We start from the raw sequence: 24226 nt of genomic DNA on the forward strand, positions 1-24226 counted from the left end.
AAAAATCACCGGAGATGGAATTGAGGTTGGATGGAGCAGATTTGGAACGGAACGGATAGTTGGAACAGAACGGAACGGAGAGTCGGAACAGAACGGAACGGAGAGTCGGAACGGAACGGAACGGAATGGATAGAGTTGGTTGAGAGTTTGGGTGTTAGAAAAAAAAAGTGTAAGGGTTGAATCCCTTCACTGGAGCTGGAGACGGAGGAGCGATGGCACGGGCGCGGAGGAGGAGTTCTAGGACCAAACTCAGGGGGCTTTGATTGCTAGGACTGGCTCAGAGAGACTGCATGTCAGTTCTCTCCTGAGAGGAAGAAGAAGGAAAGAAGAGAGACAAAAGGAAGGGAGCTTACCTGGCTCAGAGAGACTGCATGTCAGTTCTCTGCTGAGCCAAGGAAGGAGGAGGAACGGGCTATCTACAAGTCTGTGAGAGGGCAGGTTTCTATTGGTGACACCTTGTGAACCCCAGAGGAGGAGGGGGGTTTACAATCACATTAGGTAAGTGTGCAATATCACATAACATGATTGCTGCCAAACGGGGCCTTAGTTCCGAGCCATTGGTAGTCAGACCTGCTCCATTAGGGGGGTTCACAATTGAATTTTACTGAACTTTGGAGCCAAATTTAAGGCCTTTATGAACAACATTTTGAAATTTTGGGAAAATGCACAGCAGCAGGTGATACTGATGAATCAGTGCAATTTATCAATTTTTAAAAAAAAATGTTCATAACCACCTTAAAATGTGTCCTAAAGTTTTGTAAATTTCAATTGTGAACCCCCCTATTGGAGACTTCTGCACTGCTGTTCTGAGTCCCTGTGCATCCTGTGCACTTGACCTTCTTCAGCTCACTTCACCTCATTCTCAGGCCTCTGGCCATATTTCTTTCATCACCAGCCACCCAGCCAGCCTATCAGCTCGTATCAGTCCATTGACCAACGAGTAAGTTCCTATTCAGACTAGGATTAGATCAACAAGATCAATCAGACTGATTATGATGAATCCGCAGCTTCAGCCTTAACCGGAACGACTCGTCGGGCTTATAAAGCGTCCCTTACACTACAAGCGTGCTAGTCAAAAGAGGTACAGCCTTTCACCTCCACTATCAGGTGTGCATTTGAAGTCCACTGACTTGCAACGATAACACCGCAGATCAATCACCAATCTCTTAGCCGATTCATTCTTTCCAATCTCTCTCCAGCCCTCGTGTCCCATTTCTTCTCATCTCTCTTAGACTCAGAAGTACGGCAAATCGACCTGCTCTGAGGTAATGAGATATTCCCTGTTTTCATCGCTTGACCATTCATTGTACATAGCTCCTTTCTGCAGTCTCCTGACTTAGCAAAGCTGTCCAAAAATTTACACGCCAGACACGTCTGCTTTTGGGTGCAAGGCAATAGGGACACAGCCCGTGCCGCCTGAGGATAAGTTACGAATAAATAAGATAAATAGATGCGAGAGGGGCGGCGACGAAGCGGGAACGATGGATGTACAACGACGATGCAGGAGCGACACACGGCACAGGATGCGCCGAGCCAGAGAGACGCGAGGAGGCAGGCGACGAGGGCACGAATGAAGGAAGACATGTCTGTGCGTGGGATGCGAGTGATGCGAGGGAGCGAGGACGCCCGGGAGCGTTTCGGGGGAGAAAGGGGAAGGAAACTTGGGGGCTTGGGGGCCGGTTGGAGGGGCGGTTAGGGCTGGACGATCGTGTCGAGCCAGCGGTTGTACAGCAGAGTGGCGATCGGGTTGCGGGCAGGAGTGGTCCCGGAAGAGGGCCGGGAAGGCGCGGGCTCGCGGGCGGGTTCCCGGGCAGGCTCCCGAGCGGGGGGTGGGGCGTGGAAGCGGAAGCTGTTCCCGGGGTCGCTATCGGAGTCGTCGGCCGGGTCCTGGGCAAGCCGACGAAGGGACTGGCGGTCGAGGACGGAGGCGGAGGAAGCGGAGGGCGAGAGCTGGTCGAGGGAGACCCTGATGCGGCGGAGCTGGGGCTTAGCGGGCTCGGGCTGGGGCTTCTTGTTCGCGACGCGGCGGGAGCCGCTCGACGTCGGCTTGCCGCTCGGCCGACTCACACTTCGCGGCCCGTCCGTGTTCGTCGAGCCCCCGCTCGTCCAGCTCGTCTTCGAGGCCGAGCCTCGCTGCTGCTGGTGGTCGATGATCGAACACACAGAGCTCGTCCCCGACCGAACCGTCGACATCAACCCGCCCTCGTTCTCGTGGCCCACATACAACGAGCTCGTGCTCCGGCGGCTCTGGAAATCGATCTGCCGGCTGTCCACCCCCACGTTCAGCAACGACTCTCTAGTGTGTGTGTGTGAGCGCGGAAGGGAGACTGACAAGAGATCGATCTCGCGGACCAATTGGTCGACGAACGCGCCGGAAGCACGGCCGTCGTCGAGCGCTTTGAGCTCCCTGAACCCGTCGCGGATCTGCCCGAGGGTCTGGACGTGGGCGGCCGAGGCGGGGGTGCGCTTGGCGGGGGCGGCGTAGTTCTCGATACTCTGGACACACATGGATAGACGGGGGCGAGGAGGATGAGCAGATGAGTATATGTGTGTGTGGGAAGACGGACCTGGTCGAGGAGCGGGAGGACGACGTGTTCGAGGACAGCCTGGCCGAACGTGTCGGCCGCGGCCGCCGCAGAGGCCTTGTCGAGGGAGTGGGGCAGGTTGAACGGGTCGGCGGGGCCGAGGACGCGCGAGCCGGGGCGCGTGCTGACGGTCTGCTGCGCGTCCCCGCCGGGAGACCGGCGGCCTGCGGGGCCGTGTTTGTGGAGCGACAGCTGGGCGAGTCGTTCGGTCAGGGTGGCGGGCCGGGAGGGCCGAAGCGTGGGGATCCTGTACACAGAGAGAGAGCGTCAGGCCTTCATGGGGAGAAGGGATGAGGAGGGGGACGCACGCTTCGAAGGGCGAGCCTGTGTGGAGGGCCCGCTGCGAGTGGGCGCCTGCGCCGGGGGTGAGGCGGGCGCGTTGGGCGCTGGGCAGGTTGTGGATCTCGAGGGTGGGGGAGGAGGGGATGGAGCGGGCGAGTTGGCTTTCGGGCTGCGGACGGTGGCGCAGGTCGGAGGGCGAGGCGGAGGGGCTGCGAGCGAAGAAGTGGTCGGGGTCGAGCTCGTCGCATCCGGCGGGCACGCCATGGGTCATCCTCAACGGGGAGGCCTCCATCGCCTTCTGCGCCTCCTCCAGCTCCTCCTCCTCGTCCCCCACACCCGGCTCCCCTCCGCCTCCCCAGCCCGGATCGGCCGCGCGCAGATAGGCCTCCTGGGTCGCCTCGAGCTGCTTGATCTGCGTCTCCACCAGCTCCTGGTCGGCGTTGTTGAGGATGTTCGCGTAGACCTCCGAGGCATGCTTCATCGTCTCTTGGTAGTCCCATGCCGACACAACGGTGTCGTTCCTGCCGACCAAGTACGAGCTCTTGGCCGTCTTGTAGTCCGAATTCGAGAGCACCCGCTGGCCTGAGGTGCTCTTGACCGTGCCCGCTGGATCAGCCGCGCTGCTCTGCAGATTCTTCTTCTTGGCTTTCCACACGCTGTGCCGGTCGATGAGTTCGACGATGCTGACGGAGGCTTTGCTGAGGCCGGGGCTGAGATCGAGGGAGCTTGCGCTCAGGAATTTGTGGCCGTGGGTGATGAATCCCGTGAAGCCCTTCTTCGGCGGCACTTGCTTGCGGATGAATGGATGGCCTAAGAGCTGGCTCGCCGTTGGACGCAGTTCGACGTCTTTCAGCAGACAGGCATTGATGAAGTCTTGGAAGTCTTCTGAGTAGTGGGCTAGTCGTTCGGGTTCCAAGCTTTCTTCGAGGGTGGGTGGCTTGGCCTTGGGGATCAGGAAGAGCACCCGCAGGGGATGGTACTCTGACAACGGGGGCTGGCCCTTTGCCAGTTCGATTGCGGTGATGCCCAAGCTCCAGATGTCGGCTTTCTCGTCATAGCTGGACTGTCGGATGACTTCGGGGGCCATCCAGAAGGGGGTGCCGACGAAGGTGTGGCGTCTGGACTTGTGGTTGCTGAGCTGGGTGGCGACGCCGAAGTCGGCCAGCTTGATCTTGCCCTTGGAGGAGACGAGGATGTTGGCAGCCTTGATGTCCCGGTGGATCTTCTTCTGGGCGTGCAGGTACTCGAGCCCGAGCAGCAGCTCGTGCATGACCGTCTGGATCCCCGTCTCTGGAAATGGCCCTGGTTTGAGCAGGTCTAGACAGGATCCGCCTGCCAGATACTCCATGACTGGGTTGATTGGGGTTAGTTTTTGGCTGCGAAGTAGGCAGGGGTTGTTGGTTTACCTATCCATAGCTTGTAGCCGCGCACGAAGCTTCCGTAGTACTTGACGATGTGTTCGGAATCGCAATCGGCGAGATGGCTGATTTCCTTCTGGATCCTTTGGATGTTTCTTTTGTCAGCAGTCAGCAGTCCGCAGAGAAGTGGTTGTTGCCTACTCCGAGATGTCCTCGTCGCTGTTCTCGAGGTCGACCTCCTTGACGGCGACGATCTCGCCGGTGACGCGGTCGAGGGCCTTGAAGACGACGCCGAAGTTGCCCTGGCCGAGCTTCTCGAGCAGCTTGTATCTTCTGGCGAGTGCGTCGGGGGACTGGGGGATGTCTGGGTGGAGTCTCCTGGCGGGGGAGTCGAGCATGTTGTGGTTGGTTGGTGGCTGGACTGAGCCCAGAAAGCTCCCTCGCTCGCCAGCTTAACTATCAACAACTGCACTGATTCCAGCTCAACAACATCCCAGAAATCCAACCTACGTGGATCAAAAACGCTCCAGGCATCCACCCCTGTAGCCAATCTCAGTTTTTCAATGAGCTTCTGCATTGAAAAATGTGATGCCAAAAACATACATACCCTTTTTATGTTATTCTGGATGGATTCCATGGAGTGTTTTGTAAAAGCAGATAAAAGGGTCCTCAGGGGGATGCTCATTTGCAAGGTTGAACATTCTCCTCAGCCTACTGCATGTTCAGCATTGAGATGCTGAACAAGGTACACACTCAAGGTGCACCAGCACTGAATTTGGCTACTTGACTCCAGCTTGAGCTGAGGCTTGAAGCTTGCTGCATCTCAACTGCAAGCAGGTTCTAGAGTTTTCTTGCAGTCAGGGTGAGTAGTTTTAATCTTGTTTTCTGCATTGTCAGAGTAAGGCGTATCTCAACCACTGCTCCAGAGATTTTGTAAAATTCTCAGACCTGTCACAGATGACCGGTCTGATTGGTCATCGAGAGGATATGTGAGTCCCCTTGATGACCGGCAAAGACCGGTCATCAAGAGGAGATGTGAGTCCCCTCGATGACCAACAAATACCGGTCATCAAGAGCTGTGAGTCATCTCAATGACCGGTCTGTGCCGGTCATTGAGAGGTGGTGAGTCCTCTCAATGACCGGTCTGACCAGTCATTGAGAGGAGATGTGAGTCCCCTTGATGACCGGCAAATACCGGTCATTGAGAGATGCGAAAGCGCGTCATCCACCTGCAAAGGCCTGCATCAACGGAAAGTGAAACCTGAAACTCAATCCCAATTCATCCGCCGCTTGCGCCGCTCAAACCCTTCAAAATCCTCCTCATCCTTGTCAAACACAAATTCAAATGGCAGGAATAACAAGAAGCCAGCACCCAATGCATCCAACTTTTATGGGTTGTCACTACCAGGCCAACCCAAGGATTCCCAGCTGATACTGTATGTACGATACCTCTCATTCTTGCCGCCCAAGTCAACAATTGAGCCCAAGAAGGAATCCTACGGGTACATCTGTGGAGAAAGCTTTGCTGGACAATACATACCTTATATTGGTCCGTTTTTTCTTTTATTATCTCTCACTCACACAAGCTGTAATACTAACATATCTATGCTGATTATGGTCCCACCAACCAACAGCTCAGTGCCCCACTGGATAGAATCCTGACAGGCAACGGATGTGTTGACCCAATCAACCAATACCTGGTCTATCCAGAATTTCCCTTCAAAATCAGGCTCTTCAACCCGGCCTCAAAAGTGGCCAATATCACCATGGGAGTTTGCTTGGCACTTGCGTGCAAGTGCCATTGCACAATATTGTTCAAGAAACCTGGTAGATATATCCTGGAACATCAACCTCAAAACATGCTGAAGTCATGATGAATTTATGTTGAGATGATTCTCCATTAAACTTAAGGCATGTTGGAAAGGGGTTGGAGTCAACTTGAAACCAACTTCAACTTGACTCTATGTATTATTGGAACTATTTTATAACACATTTGAAACTGCCTTGCAAAGTAATATCAAATACTTGGCAGAAACGAGGGATTTTCCACAGGAATGATATATTTCAATTTATCATGTGTTTTTCATAAATTTCAAGAAGCTTAATATCTGTTAGTTTGTCACAAAAACATGCACATGTACATTTGTGTGATACATTCTTCAGTTGCTGAAGTTTTTGCAACATAGTTCAAGTTAAGGGACAAGTACAGGGGGACAAACCTTGGATTAACCAGGACTTGGGTATGACTTCATAAAATCTCCCTAAAATTATTTTTGTAAATATTGCTGAAAATTACATACAATTTGTAAAGGCTTCATCTAAGTCCTTGGTGCTGCATGCGCACTCAGCTTGGCATCACTTGGCACAGTGATGAAAAATGTGACACACTAGCACACATGTGTAAATTTATGTGACATATTCTTCAGCTGCTGAATTTTGTCCCAAGGGAGTTTGATTTCCGGCACAAGTCCAGGGGAGCCTCAGGTTACATGGGGTTTGTGAACGACTTCAGATAATCTCCTCAAAGGGTTTTTGTATAGATGGATGAAAATCAGATAAAATTTTAAAGGATTCTCCAAAGCCCCTGGTATTTCAGGGGCGCTCCGTGTGGCATGATATGGTTGTGTGAGGACCAATGTGTCACAAAAGCCTGCACATGTTACACGTTTGTGCAACAGTTGGCCCCTCAGCCAATGCAAGCCAAATTAAAACCATAGTACCACACTGCCAGAATATTTGGCTGAGTTGAAGTCATCCCAGTTTAACTGGGATGCACTCAACCAATTTAAACTTGGTTGATCTCAACCAATTTAATATAAACCCAAGGGGGGTACCTTGGATTTATATTTCATCAGTTGAGATTGCCCAAGTTTAAATTGGTTGAGTGTATCCCAGTTTAACTGGGATAACCTCAACCCAGCCAATTATGCTGGCAGTGCCATATCAACGTTGGACCTCTCAGAGTCTCACTCCCCTCCATCATAAGTTTTAGCCTTTATAATAGAAACAATTTGAGAAAAACTGGTAGATTTTTGGTGCCTGCTCTGAAAATGAATATAAAAATATTTTTTGAGAAACCAGCAGGGTATGACTTTACAAAGAGGTCAAAAATCATGATCTTCAAAACATGAGTAACTTTGGTCAAGATTGAGGATCAATTAAAACTTATCATTAAATTGGCCTTGTTTTCAGCATAGGTATGGTAACACCTTGCACATACATTACACAATACATTGAGTATTGTTCCAGTTCATTTCAGGATATTTTGTGGCTGAGATGAACCTTGCCTTCAAACCAGCATGTAACTGAGATCCAACCAAATCTATGACCAAGTTCAGAGATTGCACTTGCGTGCAAGTGCCAAGCAAACTCCCATGGTGTATACCGTTCAAATGTATGTCATCTGCACTCGTCGTCTTCTGCACTTCCTCTTTCTCTTGTCGTGTATCAGTGTGAATTCACATAATATCTGTCTGAACATGTACAACATTTGGCTTGCGGATATGTATCTAGCATTTGGCCTAACCAATGACTCGCCGCCACCGCTCCCGTCGCTCCCAAACTGTACAGGGGGTGCTTATTTCCACAGGGATTCCTTCCAGGAGCTTAGTGGAGCCGTTGAAGTCGTTCGCGGGCCAGAAGCCTTGAAAGCCGAGCAGGCAACTGCGCAGTCAGAGAGCGCAACCTTGTCAAGTTGTTCGGTGAGTTGCACATCCATTCCAATTGCAGCATTGTACGGTGCTTGCAAGATGACAAGCAACTTCTAATGTGGTCTCTCTCTGCTACACTGATCTGTTTGAAAGTAACGCTTTTGCTGTTGTACAGAACAATCTCACCGGTAACATAGCAGCAAGTCCTCTTTGCTCCTGAGACCCAAATCTCTTTGTATATGTATGCACTGACATTAATTACCTGCATACGTGCTACTCCTCAGAAAATCCGCAAGCGCTATGATGCTTGCCCTGATAAATCAAACACTCTTGGGTCCCTCATAGAGAATGAAGAGGCCGAAAGGAAGAAGCATCCCACCAAGGGTTTACTCTGGTTAACACAGTAAATTAGATTTCCTTCATTTATATGTCCAACCCAAGAGCAAAAGTAACTAATATCAAGAACTATGACAGCGGCTTGCACTTTAACTGCAAAGGTCTTCAATTAAATCAGAAAAATCCAGGTGAACAGTTGTTTTTCATTCACAAAGGCTTATCAAGGTACTTTGAAAGATTCCCATTCACTTGTAGTAAAGCCAATATTTGGGGCAAATTTAACATTGATTACCAACACTTTAATACTCAAGAAACAGCTTGATCTGACTCCAAAGATCATCATCCTAGATTGCCATTAAAGTGTGCCCGTATTGAGCAGATCTCTTTAAAAAATTGAGGGCCAAGGAGAAAGTTGATATTGAATTGGAAAAATGGCTCTCTGCCTTGGAAAAGATTGTTGTCAGAATCCAAAGTTTCTGCAAAAAATGAAACTATGGCAAAGGTCTTTGAAGACATCTCAACACCCACAACCCAGCATTGTTTTCTCTTTAGAATATCTCACATAGAACTGTCCAATGTGAAAGGTGTCAGAAACTTTCTTTGTCTCACACTGTGTATAATTCTGCTGTTCATTCAGGAGCTGTAATTTGTCTTTCTCACTTCTTTTAATGTGGTATGAAGGAGTCTCTTTTGCCGTGTAAATTACATTGCTTTTAAATTTAATCTTTTATGTACTCTCCTAAGACTGTGCCTCATTGGTCCTGAGCTTCCCCTTCCTAGAACTTGAGTATTGCATCCATTAGGCAGAAGGCAAGAGCTCAGAAAGCGTGGATTTTGGACTGCCATCACCCACTCCATCATCTTTCATCAGGAAATGAGGTTCTTCAGCTCTTACCATAATTGGCCATTGGCATTTTTGGTCTGATCTGGGTACAGCTTTGTGCTTGAGGCCATCCCATTCAATATCATCTCCTGGTCCAACACTGACAGCCTCCTCCTCCTCCTGCTCCCTTCTCTTGCTTGGCCACCACCCTGTGCCCTCTGCTCCAGATTACACAGAAGCAAAAGATAGGAAGTTGGATAATTGGCATTTGGAGTTTCCTTTGAGATTTTGATTCATGGAAACTTGCACAATTGTGAATTTTTGTTATTGTTGGATGAAGTTGAAAGGTGTAATTTTTCAACTGTTGAAAGATTGAGGTGATTTAATTTGGTTGATGAGGATTAGAAACATTGTTGTAAACAATTATAATCATGTCTTTTGTGTGGTTAATCCTGAATTTGCCCGCAAATAGTACAAGTCCTTGGCTGATGAAGCTTTTCCTGGAGACTGGAGATATTTATCATTCAAATGGGTGGTGTGAGACAATTCAATAGTGAGTGAACTATGAATTGATTGCTACTTCTGGCTGGTATATGAGGGATAAGTAGAGCTATGTATTTTGGCAGGGGTATCAAACACAGAGGGTGAAAATCTGAACCTTGGATCTGCAGCGGCGAAGCCGCCCTGGCCTCTAGTGTCTTTTTAACTTCCCAACAGACATTGAAAAAGATGACTTTGAAAGGTTCAGTCTTGGAGTAAAAGCAGCAAATATGATTTTCTTTGGAAATCATTACAATTAATTCCAAAATAATACAGCAGAATGGGGAGCAATTTTTGATTCATTGACAAGCAAAAAATATTTCAACAAGCTTCAAGAATTACATAAACCAAATTGTCCAAAATATTTAAATAAATCCCAAATGAATTCAACCATCCCAGATGATCAAGAATTTGGTGAAGATGTCAAGAACCTAATGAAGCTCCTCATAATATTTATTGACTCATTAAAATTTCAAAACACTCAAAAAATCAGTAGGAATAATCTGATACTCACTATCTGTGAGCTTTTGGTTTTCATTGAAAACAGATTATGTCCTGGAATAATTAGTAGAATATCAGATGAAGCACAATTTAGATAGAGAAGGTGTAAGGATATGATTGAATTAACATTCAAATATTCAACATTGTCTAGTTCATTGGAGGTAGCCCAAGAACTGAAAGAATCTAGCAAAATTAAAAAGCAAATCCTCAAAAATCATCTGTTTGAATTTGGCTTCTATTGGGAAGATTACAGAGTCAGACTGGAAAGGCTACATTCAGATTTTATCACAAAGTACTTTGCCATCATGGCTAGAAGCAATGCCTTGTCAAAAACAGTAGGAGGGCAATTTGGCAGTGTGGCTTCTTCAAAATTCTCTATTGATTTGTTGAAATTGAAGCCTTGGGATCCTCCTTCTGATCTGATCATTCCCTATCATTATGATACCAGAGGCTTTAAGAGGCAGCTTGCAGCAGAAAAATCTCGGCTAGATCAGCATAGAAAGTTTTTTTCAAAATATTATTCTTGTTTGTCAATGGTCATAAGAAAATTGTGTCAGAATACCAGGATTTAATAGAGGCCAAGGCGGCTGCACTGCTGTTTTCCAGTGACAAAAGCATATCAAACCCAAAGTATGAAGAACTTCTCCATGGCTATTTAAGATCAAGTATTCACCTGGTGCAAGTTGCAACCTATAGAATTTTCTTCTTACTTTGACATAATTCAAGCAAAAATTTAACCATAGATGAGGGCTATTGATCACTGGATAAAATTTAATTGATGGTGAGACTCGGATAATGCAGTCCTTTTCATTGGCTGAAAATTTCTGGTGAGCCCTTGTACCAGTCTACCTATTAGTAAGATTTCTCCCAAACAACAGTTTGCATTTGGCAACCTCTGTCACATGTGAAGGCTATCTTTATAACTATATAGCTGAGAGAATTGAGAGAAGAAAGAGCTAACATCTGGCCAAGAGAGGTGTGAAAAGAATACAAGAGGCCAAGAGCGCCAGCTGAGAGAAGGAAGACCAAGAGTGTTTTTGTAATTACAAGAGACAGCCAGGGCTTTTACCTTAAGAATAAGCTTGGCGGGTAATTACCATCAGCCAGTGTGGGAGACTTCACACTGGGAATCCTGCAGATTCTTTTCAGTTGAAAGTGACCACCAGGTATAGCCTCATTCCAGGAATGTGCCCTGTTGTGTACATACATAACAATTAAAGGGAATTTTTTTGAGTTTTAAAAATGACGAGCACATATAGCTACACCACAGCATGCTTTTCTGGAAATCCCCTGCATCCTGAGGAAGTTTCTGTATGTGAAGCCTCTGGTGGATGTCTGGGAGCATTCAGCAGATGTGAGGGGTGCCGATCATCACTTGCACGCTTCCAGAAGCGTCCAAGTGATGGTTTGTCCTCAAAACAATCAGGTGGACCTCAACAAAAGCTGTTCATCAGACTCAATTGAGAGTGTCCAATGGACATCTTTAGAGAATAATGGTTTGGGCCCGTTGCTAGGTACCCAGGACCCGCCGCGCACTCGCCGGGTGGTGCCGGTTGCGGTGCCGGGTGACTGTTTTTTTGCAAAAAGTGGGGGGGTACCCGGGTACCACTTGAGGTACCCGCTCAAGTGCCTCCCAATGCAGCAGGGGCTGGAGCCCGTGCCTAATAAATTTCACCCGGCGAGCCCGACTTTGACCATCTTGACGAGAGAAATTCACACCTCTTGGTGAGATGGATTTGTACCAGCTCGCCGGGAGGAATGCATCCCTCCCGGAGAGCTGGACTTTGACAAGCTTGCCGAGAGAAATCTACACCTCTCGGCGAGAAATCCATCTTGCCAAGGGGTATGTCTCTTGGCGAGCTGGTCAAAGTCCAGCTTGCCGAGAGGAATACACACCTCCTGGCAAGCTGAATCTTTACACCATCTTGCCGAGGGTGTTCTTCCTGGTCAGCTGGTCAAATCCCAGTCCACCGAGAGGTGTTTATCCATCTAGGCGAGCTGTACTTTGACCAGCTCGCCAAGAGACATACCTCTTGGCAAGCTGGACTTTGGCCAGCTCGCCAAGAGACATACCTCTTTGCAAGCTGGACTTTGGGGAATTGGTGTCCCCCATAGTGTCCAATGGACACTCACACCAAACAAAGCCTTCCACTGGACACTGTTGGTTGAGAGTGTCCGGTGGACATCAAAAACCACTGTCCATTGTAAACTCTGGCTTGTACCTAACAGGGCTATGTGTGCACATTGCCTTCAGCTTTGGCCCAGTGAGTGTCCAAAATACATCTGGGCACAAGTTTCCAGTGTGTTAGTGTACAGTTTGTGTTCCAGAAGTATCTATTCTTTATGACTTAGCTGGTAGACACTCACTCCTCCAGAGGTTGTGTGTTTGACTCGCAGACCCCCCAAACTCCACTCACCTCCCCATATGTCTATGCCCTGCTTCTACCCTACCCCAATCCCCTTGTGTCACTATCCAGTCCATGGCAACCAGATCCCTGCCCCAGAGGGGGCAGGGATCTGGTTTGGCTGTGCCAGCTGGGCTGACATTTTTGCAATCAAAGGATGGTTGCATTTTTCCAATGGACACATACCATCCAGCAGAAGCTCGGAGACCATCTGGCTGATTTTAAATTGGAAAAAATTCTGTATTGTTCATGTAGATTAATTTCCAGCATACACTTCCTGTCCCACATGAGCTGGATTTCCAGGGAAACTTCCAAAAGTATGTGCCATTGACATCAACGGTGGGCCAGCTACGCTAACCGTAGTGTTAGCGTGGCGTAGTGTAGCGGAATTCTGCTAAATTTTAGCATAGCGTTAGCGGAATTGCGCCTTCTCTGCGCTAACGCTACGCGCAGAGGGTGCGCAGCTAATTTAGCTGTTAGCGTAGTGTTAGCGCAGATGCGCGCAATTGCGCTAACGCTACACACGCAGGGCGCAAAAGAGCGCGCGCTACGGTGCGCCACAGTGCTTTTAGCTGAAAAAAAGGCCTTTTTTTCCACTAAAAGCGCTGTAGCGCAGCGCAGCGTAGCGTAGCGTAGCGTAGCGTAGCGTAGTGACTGTAGCGGCGCGCTAACCCTAACAAACAATTGGCGCGCTGTTAGCGCCGCTGAAACGTAGCGCAGCGTAGCGGCGCTAACAGCACACTAACGCTACTCAAAATGGGTGGGCGCTTTTTGCCGCTACGCTAACGCTAAGTGGCCCTGTAGCGTAGTGTAGCGTAGCGGCCCACCGTTTTTGACATCCACGACGACCTGTGGTGTAGGGATATCATCCCATGCACTTTTTGAACTGAAAAGTGTCTGCAGGATGTCCGGGTAGCATCCAGCGGATTCCATGTGTGCTGAGAATTGCTTGGAATCTTCCAAAATCTTCAAAGTGATTCTTAAAATGTCATTTGAACATCAGAAAACACCATCCAGCAGACACTCTTGAGCAAGTTTGCACTGGACATCTTGAGGAGCTCAAAGAGTCATCATCCATTGGAAACTATGGCTGATGTGTCCAATGGACACCAAAAAAAGGCATCCATTGGACACTCTTGATTGAGAGTGTCTCATGGACACCAAGAACAGCCACCCATTGGTCCAGGCCAATTAATTTATTCAATCAGACACTCTGGCTGGATTTTCAAAAGGATATTACCCTGGGGGTTTGTTGGTTAAAAACTCAACTCGGAGTTCAGCTTGTGGTTGGATTTTTGACCTGCAATTCTAATCACCATTGCCCCCTGGTGTTGTTGGTGTACATTTGGTGGCCCATATTTTATTTTGGTATGGTGGTCACCAAGGAATTAGTCTATAGTCAACACAGCATGCAAGCAGGTGAAATGGAAATAAAAATGTCACTTATGCAGTTACTGCACAAGCAACCTATTTGATTTAATGTTGCCTGCTTGCATGCTTTGAAAGTTGAATTAAGCTGCTGTCTCTGATCTATGGGTGTCATGTATTTCCAGTTTCAACTCTGCCTGTCCTTTCCCCAAATGAAGACTTCTCCCACCCTCTGTCCCATGCCCCAGGTGAGACCAGGTGGGCCTTATATTTTGCCAGCAGATACTCTTGAGAATATCTAGGAAACAGTTCCAGAGTATCCAATGGACACCCTTGTAAGGAATGTGAGTCCTTCACTGAGGAGGTCAGTGGAGCGGAGGGCCAGAGGCCTGAATTTCTATGAAATGCATGGTTATTTCAAAGGAATGAGAGGAAAACATGAAGAAGAGAAACCTCAAGGGAAGACCAGCTTGAAGAAGAAGAAGAGAAGAGTTCCAGTTGAATGGGAGTACAAGTGTCAGCCGGGCTACTATAATAAGGTAGAGCCCAGCTGCCTAATTTTTCTATGTTACTAAAAACTGCACATACTATTTGCGGCGCAGAGCGCCAAGTAGTCGCTATACTCATCCAGCCTTAGCGACTACGACAGGTGAGCATTGAGTGCGGCGCAGAGCGCCGCGCATAAGAATATGCAATAAACCTCCCCTCGAACGATTGATAGAATCGAGGAGAGAGTGCACAAACTCCGGCCGCAGGTATCGGCCGGAGAAGGAATAAAAACCATGAAGTAAAGCTCGTTCTCATGACAAGAGAACAAAAAGCGAAAATGTTCTCAAGCCAAGAGAACAAGTGTCAGATACTCTCCTGTTCTCTTGTTCTAAAGAGAATCAGAAGAACTGAACGATTGGAAACGGCCGGAGGAGAAGAGCAAAGAAGTAAACTACTGCTTCTCCCCCGGTCAAAGAAGAACTAATTGAACGCAATACATAGAGTAGAACTCTCCCTCGGACCAAGGAAGAACTCTACTCGCAGTTGATTAACAAGGACAGGAGAGATGCGAGTAATAGAACGCTAGACCTCTCCTGTCCGAACAAGTCTTTCCCGCGGCTGAAGAGCCGCGAGGAATTTGAAAATATAAAGGCGACCCCACCGGTCGCCTCAAGAATATATAAAGGGAGGCTTCTGAGCGAGTAGAAGCCTCCCCAGATTCATACAAACCATTTCGCCGTACCGCCAGCCTCGCCCTCGTCTACCCGACTTGTCCGCCAGCCTGACCGTCCTGCGATCTCGGTTCCTCAGAGTCATTCGTTGTTTTTTTATCGTGGACTTCCTCTCAGAGTAAGTCCACTGTTTTTTCTTTCTCTATCGGGATATATATCCCCCACCATCTCCTGGGAACGTCTTGCAGGTTCGAAATACCCCCTTAGCTGGGCCCCAGACGTCACAGGTCACACCACCCCTGCGCATATTGTGCGCAGGCCCTGTAAGACCTTCCGGAGGGCACTTAACCACCCCAGGCGCTCCTGGCCCCTCCGTTAAACCCCTTTTTTGGGTATATTAAAAATAACTTTATAAGTTATTTTGCACTTTTATCGCGCTTTTGCCGCGCGCTCCACCGCACCGTGCACAGTCACCGGTGTAGCTAGAGGAGTACTAGTACTCTTGGCATCACCGCGCCTGACAACAAGATATATTGGGAAACAATATCTTGTATAATCATAAGTACATATGTGTCTAATGTGTTCAGTTTGAGTAAGAGTGAACATGAGTGAAACTATTAAAACTCTCTGCTTAAAATCTGGATTCACACATGCAGAGTTGTGTCCACTGGACACTTTCTGCAGCACAAGAGCTGGACATTTGTGGATGTGTCCATAAGGGTGTCCAATTGACATCCACCACAACCCATGGTGTAGGCACACAGCTATAGTAGTACACATGCAATCAAGAGTTGAGTAGCAGAATGTCTGAAGATTGTGTAATAATGTGAGATCAACACTTTATTGCAGTTCATACCAAATTCTAATAGTAGTAGATAACTAAAAAAAATAGAGAAATGAGAGAAAAGGAAGGAAGGTAACATGATATAAGAGAATGAGATCATGATGTACCTTCTGATGTGATACTCCCAACTACAACTCAAAAATAGACATGGGAAATTTTTTATAGGAGATAATGGAAAATCAGAATCCTAGATGAAAAAGAAAAGACAACCATGAAAAACAGATAGAAAGAAATATTGTAGATTAAGTATAACTCCACTTGATTTATGCCCAGCTCCTCTTGAATTTCCTTGGTCTACATATACAAGCGGCTGAAGTGGCACTAGAAGCAAGTACATAGGAAGGCTGAGTTCAACAGTGAATTAAGGGCCTGCGGGTTTAAAATTGGACAGAGTTGGTGGTTTGTCTTGGGTCTGGACTTCACATACAGGTGCTGCGCGGCACAGCGGCCTTGAGAAGTTGTCTTCCCATATTGCAAATGGCACAAGGTGTTGTCTGTATGCACAAAACGGCCGCTACAGATAAGGATTATTTACTTGTCAGATTGATTGACAAGTGTTGGAAAAGCAGGAGAAGCCGGGTGTTGAACTCCTGCTTAACATTGGATGAGGGTGTTGGTTAGATAGACTACAAGCAAGTTCTGGTTTGATGCCCCTCTCTGGTGCCCTCATGTACCCTCCAATCTGTTAATCACACTCTCACTCATTTTCTTTTCCTTGGGGGCCTTGAGATGCCTTGAGCAACTCCACGAGAGAAGAGACATCATCTGAAGGAGAAATAGACAGCTTGAAGTTGTGCTGTAAAGATGTTACAACTTCTTCTCCATTCTAGACACATCATGAGAAACATAAAGAGATAAAAAGATAAATAGGAAAAATTGTGGTACATTGTGGGCAACTGTACATAAGAATTGGTGACTGTTTTTGAGACTTGATTTTGGCATCTGATAGAAACACTCTCTTGGAGGCTGCTAGAGATCATATTTTTCTAAGAGGCAAGGGTGGTGCCGCCTGTTTTGTCCTCGGAGCAGGCGAGCTGATTGACGGCATGGGGTTTCTGCATAAGAGGAGTTCTGGTCAGTAACAGATTTTTCAAGGCGGGAACATAGCCTTCCTGGGAGGCTTGTGAGGGCTTACCTCAGATGCATTAGTACTACTATTATCTCTTCACTTTTTGGGAGATGGCTACTGATTCACGGCATTGGGTTTCTGAAAATAGAGTACTTCTGGTCAGTCTCGGATTTCAGTGAGACATGGAGACATGAACGGCAACTCTTAGCCTGCTATGTATTGTCAAAGGGTCGAGAAGGCATACGTGAGGGGGACCCTGGTACGGTGGAGGCGCGGAAGATGGGGCGGCCGACGCAAGTCCGGCAAGCGCCGAAACAACTAAGATGAAAGCAAACAAGGTCTCCCGGGCTGGCATGCCGAGTTCGTTTGTGGCCGGTGATAACAGGCGGTAATGACGCAAAGCTGGACGGGCTGGCTGAGTGTGTGTTGGATGTGATGCTGATGGCTGAGTGAGCTGAGGAATCTCCAAACGGCCCGGGAAGGCTTTTAAACCTTTTCGACTACTCCGTTCGACTCAAGAGCAAAAGTGCCTGGCATTGATCCTCCCGCCGCTTCTCATATGTTCTCAGCTGACCCTTGCTTATCTTGGCGTGGTGATCCGCTGGTTGGTTGATCTATGTACATCCTATGTTGGTAGTTTTGAGACCGGGAGCAACGATTTGAATGCAACCCAGGCCACACACACAGTCACTTATAACAGATCCATGGCATATGTAGTAGGGGGTTTCAAAATTGATCCAGGAAGCGTTCCAGGTCGGAGTTTCCAGGAAAAATGAGCGACCTGGAACGCTTCCTGCGGACCTGATCTCCTTCTTCCTATGCCCTTCCAGGACATCCAGGAAATCAGGAAATTAAAAGAGGACAAAAGAGGATAAATCCCACCTTTCTTCTCAAACCCCGGACCCCCGCCTTTTTTTTCGACACCCCTATATCATCTTTCCCACCACCTCACACTAACTTCGAGCGAATTTTTGTACACCGCCCGCCATGCTAGAAAATACCTCCCGCTCAACAGTAATATCAAGCAGTCGAGACTCAACCTAGAGGAGTCCCTCCCGGTCGACAGCCATATAAGGCAGTTGGCCGGGAGCAGTACCTCCCGGTCGACAACCACATACATACAAGAGCCGACCGGGAGGAGTCCCTCCCGGTCGACAGCCATATAAGGCAGTTGACCGGGAGCAGTACCTCCCGGTCGACAACAACATACATACAAGAGTTGACCGGGAGGAACCGGGAGGAGTCCCTCCCGGTTGACAGCCATATCGAGCAGTCATCCGGGAGGGACTGGAGCAGTAGTACAGTACCTCCCGGTCGACAGCCATATAAGGCAGTCGACCGGGAGCAGTACCTCAAGGTTGACAGCCATATAAGGCAGTCGACCAGGAGCAGTACCTCCCGGTCGACAACCACATACATACAAGAGTTGACCAGGAGGAGTCCCTCCCGGCCGACAGCCATATCAAGCAGTCATCCGGGAGGGACTTCGCCCGGTCAACTGCCTTATATGGCTGTCGACAGGGAAAGTCCCTCCCGGTCGACAGCAATTAGAGTAGTCGGAATTGTTGCAGTTTGAGCTAATTTGAAACTGCTGATGAAAAAAAAAAATGTACGAGAAAGTCCGATGAGGTCAGATCAACTTGTGGTTGCGTGGGGGGGAAGGAGCTGGTCCTTTGGGGACCCCAAAGGCATGGGACAAAACATGTTAAAACTGATAATCATTTCCAGGTCTTGTTCTCCTGGGTTCAAATGCAGGAAGTTCCTCTTTCTGGGGGTCTCAATGTAGAACCTCCAGGAATTATTTTTTGGCTGTGTTTTGGTTTTCCTGGAGTTTGGACCTGGAACGCTTCCTGGATCAATTTTGAAGCCCCCTAGTGTCCAGCAAGGATGTCATGGATCCAGTGAGGACATCAGAGGACATCTACTCGTAATTACACCGCTTCCCATCGAGTAATCCAAGTCCGATGTGGTGGGGCTACAGTACCGGCTCGAGCGGTCACGTTTTAAATATTTTTCTGCGGGATGAAATATACGGACTTTGGAAAGTGACCCGGGCTGAGTGAAGTTATGTCAGGGGCTGTTTTGCTGTGTCCCATCACCACCATCCGAGGATGGCCACCCTCGACAGCCTCCCAGTGGACGCCGCCGAGTTCCGTTCGCACACACTCGCCTCCCAAGTCGAAGCCACACCCACGGTCAAGAACGACGCCCGGATCCAATTCCAAGGCGGCGCTGGTCAGCAGGGTATGTACGCATCTCGAACGTCTGACACAGCGAGCGGACGCATACGACGAATAGCGCGGGTCGTCCATTCATGTACTTCCCGGTCTGGTCCATCGAATACTATCCGCTCATCGACCCATCAATCCCTCTAGGTCGGCTGCTACGGCAGCCATGGCAGGCCATGGCCCCTAGTTCGGCCACATCATAATGGAAACCGACATGTTCTCCTTCGTCAAACTCACCGGCGATCCTAACATCCCCGCCGGCCAGGTCAGCTGGAAAGTCCGCGCCGACCGGATCCAGTAGATCAAGCCTATACCGCTCACTCAAGCTATATCTATTGATTGGGGCACTAGTCAGGCCGATCCTGGCTGGCTCAAAGGTCTCGGTCAAGGTAGGCCCCGCTTCCTTCACTCTCTCTTTGAACGAGGAAATCTCACTGACATATCTTCTCTTTTTGTTGCTCAGTGGCTAATACTCAGTACATATGAAGTGCCTGGATGGATCAATACCGAGGTCCATTTCTTCTCCAATCACCAGCATACTCCGCGCCCTGCTCATCGTTCTCCAGACCATCACTATAGAGATAGCTGTACACATTCTGATGAGGAAAGTAATTTGGGGAAGATTAGGAGATCGAACATCAAGCGGTTGAAAAGCAAAAAAAGACAGTCATTGTTACTGGTTGGGATTCAATGCGACTGTCAATTGAGACAAATAAACCAGTGTGATGGCCATCGCTGGGCCCCTCAAGAACCGTCTTACCGATCGTTTGCAGTGTGCACTCATGATACTTGTTTGTGTCTCTCTCTCTGGGCCCGCGGGCCCTCAGCCATTCAAGGAAGGAAGAAACATCATCTGAAGGAAAAATAGATAACTTATCATTTTACAACTTCATCATTCCAGACAATCAAGAATAACATAGAGAAGAAAATTTGCAGCACATCGTAGACGACTGCAGATAAGAAAGTGATTGTTTGGGAGCCTGGATTTTTGAATTTAACAGGAACACTCTCGGAGGCTGTTAAGGGCTGAATTGGGCTAGGGGGCAGGGACGGGAATCGGAGTGTTACAACCAGTGGCAGGATTGTCTGTCAGTTTCAGCTTCGTCGCTGCAGGCAGACTCTGCAGGCGAGTTGCTTCACGCCTTGGAGGTTTCCTGCACGAATGTCCTACTGGTCAGTCTCGAATTTGAATGAGAGATGAGAGACATGGATGTCAGCACTAAGCAAAAAATGGGAGGGATTACCTCGACAGAACCATTGTTTTCACTTCGCTTTTTTGGAGGGTGCCCGCCGCCTTCGCATAGTACATTCCGATTATTGCAGCTCCAATTCAACCTCCTTTTTAAAACAGCTCCTGTCGCTCCAAGATTGTTCTCAAACGAAGCGGCCGTCTGGAGTGGGAGGCAAGAATCAACGTACTGCTCGCTTCTCCTCCAAACCCCAGGGCAATCGGTGGGGGACCGAGAAGCAAATGGCTTACCGTGCCGGTGGCGCTCGTAGGAACAGGGGAAGAGGATGCCAGTCCGGCCAGCGCCGAGACAACCAAGATGAAAGCAAACAAGGTCTTTTGGGCCGGCATGTCGATTTCCGTTTGTTTGTTTGTTTGTTGATAAGGGATGGGAACGTCGCAATACTGGAGTTGCTGGCTGAGTGTTGGTGGGGTGCTGGTGTTGGGAGCTGATAGCCCTTGCTTTTATACAGCCCTTTCTCGGAAGGACGGCAGACCAGGGCAGACCAGATCTTTTTTTCTGAGGTCTCCTCTGGGAAAGCTACATATGTATGTAGCCTACGTCACGTCAACTCACGTGCAGCAGGATCCATATCTGAGTAAGAGGTTGCAGATGTCGGACGTGATTTGCAATTCAGAAAACCCTTATCCACCCGGCTCCCATGTAAAAAGCAAAAAAAATTGTCCCGGCCACCGTCTTCGACTGCTTGTCCCACCGGGATTGCCGGGTGGGTCCGCAAGGCGAGGTCGCAGGGTCTAACTTCAACTCCAAAGTCCGCTGTGTCAACAGGTTGGCTTTGAGGTCTGTTGACCATGTCCTGTGGTGGTAACAAGCCGAGGCAGTAAGTCGAGCGACTTGTCTGATCGGTACGGCTCACCTGTTGACAAGGGCCGCCGGCATCCAAGATAGTCTCGCATTGTGGGCTCTGGCCGGGAAAACAAGGCATACCGCGTACGTTAATGACGGCATGCCCATCTGTTGACCTTTTTTTGCCGTCTTGCTAAGATTGGGTAGATATTGGCACCCAGTCGCTGGACCCCGCAACCTTCCAGGAGGATGGTCAACAGCTGCGGGGTCCAGCTCTGATGTCCTTTCTGCCCGTGTATCGTGTGTTTGTTTCTATCTGGGCTATGAATTATATACAACACTCAAAAGGTCATTTATGGTACACGGCCGGCGCGATCTGCGAACTCGCATTGGGTCAAAGAGTCGGCCAGGCCAGAAAAACAGCTCTCTGACTTGAAACCACAGCACGCCAACCGGCGAGGTTGAGGGGTCGGCGGCATGCTGCCTATTTGCCGGCCTTGGTCGGTGGCCCAGCTTCGTAAGAGATGATAGTACGGTGTGCTTACCGCCAAGGCCACCAAACAGTTGAAGTGGTCCTTGGAACCGATATACTTCAGTCATCTCTGTTGCAGTCATCAGTGAGTGCCTCACTGTGCCTCATTGCAGACCTCATGTCCAGCTCGGTGACATTGGCAGACTGATTTGGTCAAACTTTCACAACCCCATGGTCCCATTGAATAACCCCTTGGGGCAATAAGTTAGAGAACCGCAAGCAAAAACTCACCCCATCAATGAAGGGCAAGCAACCATGCCCGTGAGTGTAGCAGATGTGACGTCATCTGTTTTAGAATACAACATATAAAGTCCTTCGCCTCTCCTCCCCTCCCTGTCCCTCTCGGTCTCCCATCAATGATCTCGCCTCCATCCTCTCGCCTCCATCTTCTCGCCTCCATCTTCTCGCCTCCATCTTCTCGCCTCCATCCTCTCGCCTCTATCCTCTCGCCTCTATCCTCTCGCCTCCATCCTCTTGCCTCCATCCGATCCCCCTCTCATACCCTCGCCTTGCCCTCCATCTCATCTCGCTCTCATCCTCTCCCCTCAATCGTGCCTTGCTCTAATCCCCTCCCCCCTCCACCTCATACATTCTTCATTATCAATCCCTTCTTGATTGTGTTTGCTCTCCTCCCAAGCCCGATCAGGGCTTTCAATCCTCGTTTCAAGGTTGAACCACTTGTACATTGAGTCCAGCTCATCTGTTCTGTCCCATCAGACAATCTCTATTTGTTTCTCTAATGACTATGTACCATTGATCTGATCCTCAAATAGCTTGTATTTAAATAAATAAGTCCCCAGCTAAAAATTAGAATATAATGAAGTCTCAGCCAAGTAAGCAATTGTGAGCAATCAAGAGTGTGTCTCAGCAGCCGTTCAAAAACCTTAGAGTAATGCACTACACCCCGGCTCTGTATCTTGAGAGGTTTGCACAATGGGCAAGGCTTGGTCAAACCACTGGATTGCCTACCGTGTGCCTGTGTACCACTCCAATGACCGCACAGTGTTGGTCATCTGACAGAGTTATGGGTTACTGTTGGCTGTCTAGATAGCGTCAGAGCACCCAATGTGATGACCAAACCAGTCAACGTTCCGCTGGATGGCCAGCAGTCGGACCGTAATGACACTGGGTGGTAAGCTGTCCGCATGCTGGGTTGTTTGCGGAAAACGTGCGCCCCGTACTCACATCATCATTCCCCGCGGGGTCAAACTGAAGCGCGAGGACAGCAAAACTGCCGTACTTTGGGCGTCAAACAGCGCCGGCCGTGTATTCAAAATTACATAAGATTTTTTTACATAAAATCATAAACTGCAATTTTGGCTGGGAGATGTCACTTTAAGTTTTATGCACGTTGACATCTCCCAGCCAAAATGGGCTTTGTGATTTTATGTAAACAGTGGCATATGCAATTTTGAATACCATAATTGAATAAATCAATTTGCACGTCGAACAAATCTCTACACCCGGGGAGTCCTTCGACGAGGATATCTCGAGGAATCCTCGTGGATTCCCCGTAGTGCCCCTGCGCGAGGTTGGACCAGTGGCTGCTGGTCCACACGTTCACGTGTTCTCCACCAAATGGATCACGGGGGCTCCTTGTGATGATCATCCAAGGATACCGATTCCACCCGCCGTGAAATCCACGTGGAACACGGTACCAAGCTGGTGAAAAAAGACCTGCACCATCAAAATGATGCTGCTGGGATTCGAACCCAGCTGCGTACCAGGGCAAAGCCAGCAGCGTTGCTTAGCAGCTACCACTACAGGCATGTAGCTGTTGCTCCGGCATGCAGCGTCACCCTGTCGTTGCAGGCCCGCGTGACTGTGCAAGTAAGCGCAGTCACTGCGGCCGCGACCCCAAATGCAACGTCAGGTGACGCTGCGGGCCGCAACGACACCTATTTGCCCGTAGTGTACGCTATTCCAGATAGTGAAGTACCCACTTGCTCAAAAGTATTATGCCCACTCAGGAAGCCGTTTGCGAGTCAATTTTCCATCAAAGTTTTTTTTTCTTCCTTTCAATTACTTATTTTCTCGAACTTTCAACACTTCAGGACCAGCCTGAGCTAGTCCTGGTTGGAAGTGAAAAAAAAAGTTGTGGTGGTGGAACCGACGTGAGCAACAAGCCAACGTGGTCTCCACAAGTTACAGGAGTGTGCTTTGTGGAACCGATGGGGAAAAGTGACAAACCCGTTGGTTCCACAGGGAAAATGATGATCTGTGGAACCGACAAGCTTACCGAGCACTTACCGAGCTGATCCTCGTCGGTTCCACGGATCAACAGCTCCTTGTCGGATCCACAAACCTGCTTGCCAGGAAGTACCCCCGGCGTGTATGAGTGCACAGATGAACAAAATCTGCCAAATCATGGGAAGGAAGCTGTCCGAGTTGTAAGATTGAAGACTGTCGGTCTGAGCACACAGCTGTAATGAAGAGATGACTAGAGAAAGATCCGGAGATTGATTGGAAAGCGTTGGGAAAGCAGAATATCTGAAGATTGGATGAGACC

General features: G+C 48.8%; 6 protein-coding genes across 6 annotated transcripts; 3 read left to right on the forward strand and 3 right to left on the reverse strand.

The window, feature by feature from the left end:
• Positions 1–1692: 1692 nt before the first annotated feature.
• PtA15_7A329 (uncharacterized protein) lies at positions 1693–4623 on the reverse strand (the record flags this gene model as incomplete). The annotated part of the gene is made up of 6 exons (XM_053170925.1): positions 1693–2266; positions 2333–2496; positions 2568–2832; positions 2894–4217; positions 4274–4368; positions 4427–4623. 6 exons carry the CDS (start codon positions 4621–4623, stop codon positions 1693–1695), a joined length of 2619 nt encoding a protein of 872 aa, XP_053022158.1.
• Positions 4624–7704: 3081 nt separating this feature from the next.
• Positions 7705–8095, forward strand: PtA15_7A330 (uncharacterized protein; the record flags this gene model as incomplete). The annotated part of the gene is made up of 2 exons (XM_053170927.1): positions 7705–7926; positions 8051–8095. The coding sequence occupies 2 exons, from the start codon at positions 7705–7707 to the stop codon at positions 8093–8095; spliced, it is 267 nt and encodes an 88-aa protein (XP_053022159.1).
• An 8743-nt stretch (positions 8096–16838) lies between these two features.
• Positions 16839–17276, reverse strand: PtA15_7A331 (uncharacterized protein; the record flags this gene model as incomplete). Its single annotated transcript, XM_053170928.1, has 2 exons — positions 16839–16907; positions 17166–17276. 2 exons carry the CDS (start codon positions 17274–17276, stop codon positions 16839–16841), a joined length of 180 nt encoding a protein of 59 aa, XP_053022160.1.
• Positions 17277–19032: 1756 nt separating this feature from the next.
• On the forward strand, positions 19033–19296 carry PtA15_7A332 (uncharacterized protein; the record flags this gene model as incomplete). Its single annotated transcript, XM_053170929.1, has 1 exon — positions 19033–19296. One exon carries the CDS (start codon positions 19033–19035, stop codon positions 19294–19296), a length of 264 nt encoding a protein of 87 aa, XP_053022161.1.
• A 55-nt stretch (positions 19297–19351) lies between these two features.
• On the forward strand, positions 19352–19635 carry PtA15_7A333 (uncharacterized protein; the record flags this gene model as incomplete). Its single annotated transcript, XM_053170930.1, has 3 exons — positions 19352–19446; positions 19501–19538; positions 19613–19635. The coding sequence occupies 3 exons, from the start codon at positions 19352–19354 to the stop codon at positions 19633–19635; spliced, it is 156 nt and encodes a 51-aa protein (XP_053022162.1).
• Positions 19636–20285: 650 nt separating this feature from the next.
• Positions 20286–20728, reverse strand: PtA15_7A334 (uncharacterized protein; the record flags this gene model as incomplete). The annotated part of the gene is made up of 3 exons (XM_053170931.1): positions 20286–20303; positions 20394–20540; positions 20630–20728. The coding sequence occupies 3 exons, from the start codon at positions 20726–20728 to the stop codon at positions 20286–20288; spliced, it is 264 nt and encodes an 87-aa protein (XP_053022163.1).
• Positions 20729–24226: the final 3498 nt, after the last annotated feature.

Source organism: Puccinia triticina, chromosome 7A, assembly GCF_026914185.1.
Source record: "Puccinia triticina chromosome 7A, complete sequence".
NCBI classification, from domain to species: Eukaryota; Fungi; Basidiomycota; class Pucciniomycetes; order Pucciniales; family Pucciniaceae; genus Puccinia; species Puccinia triticina.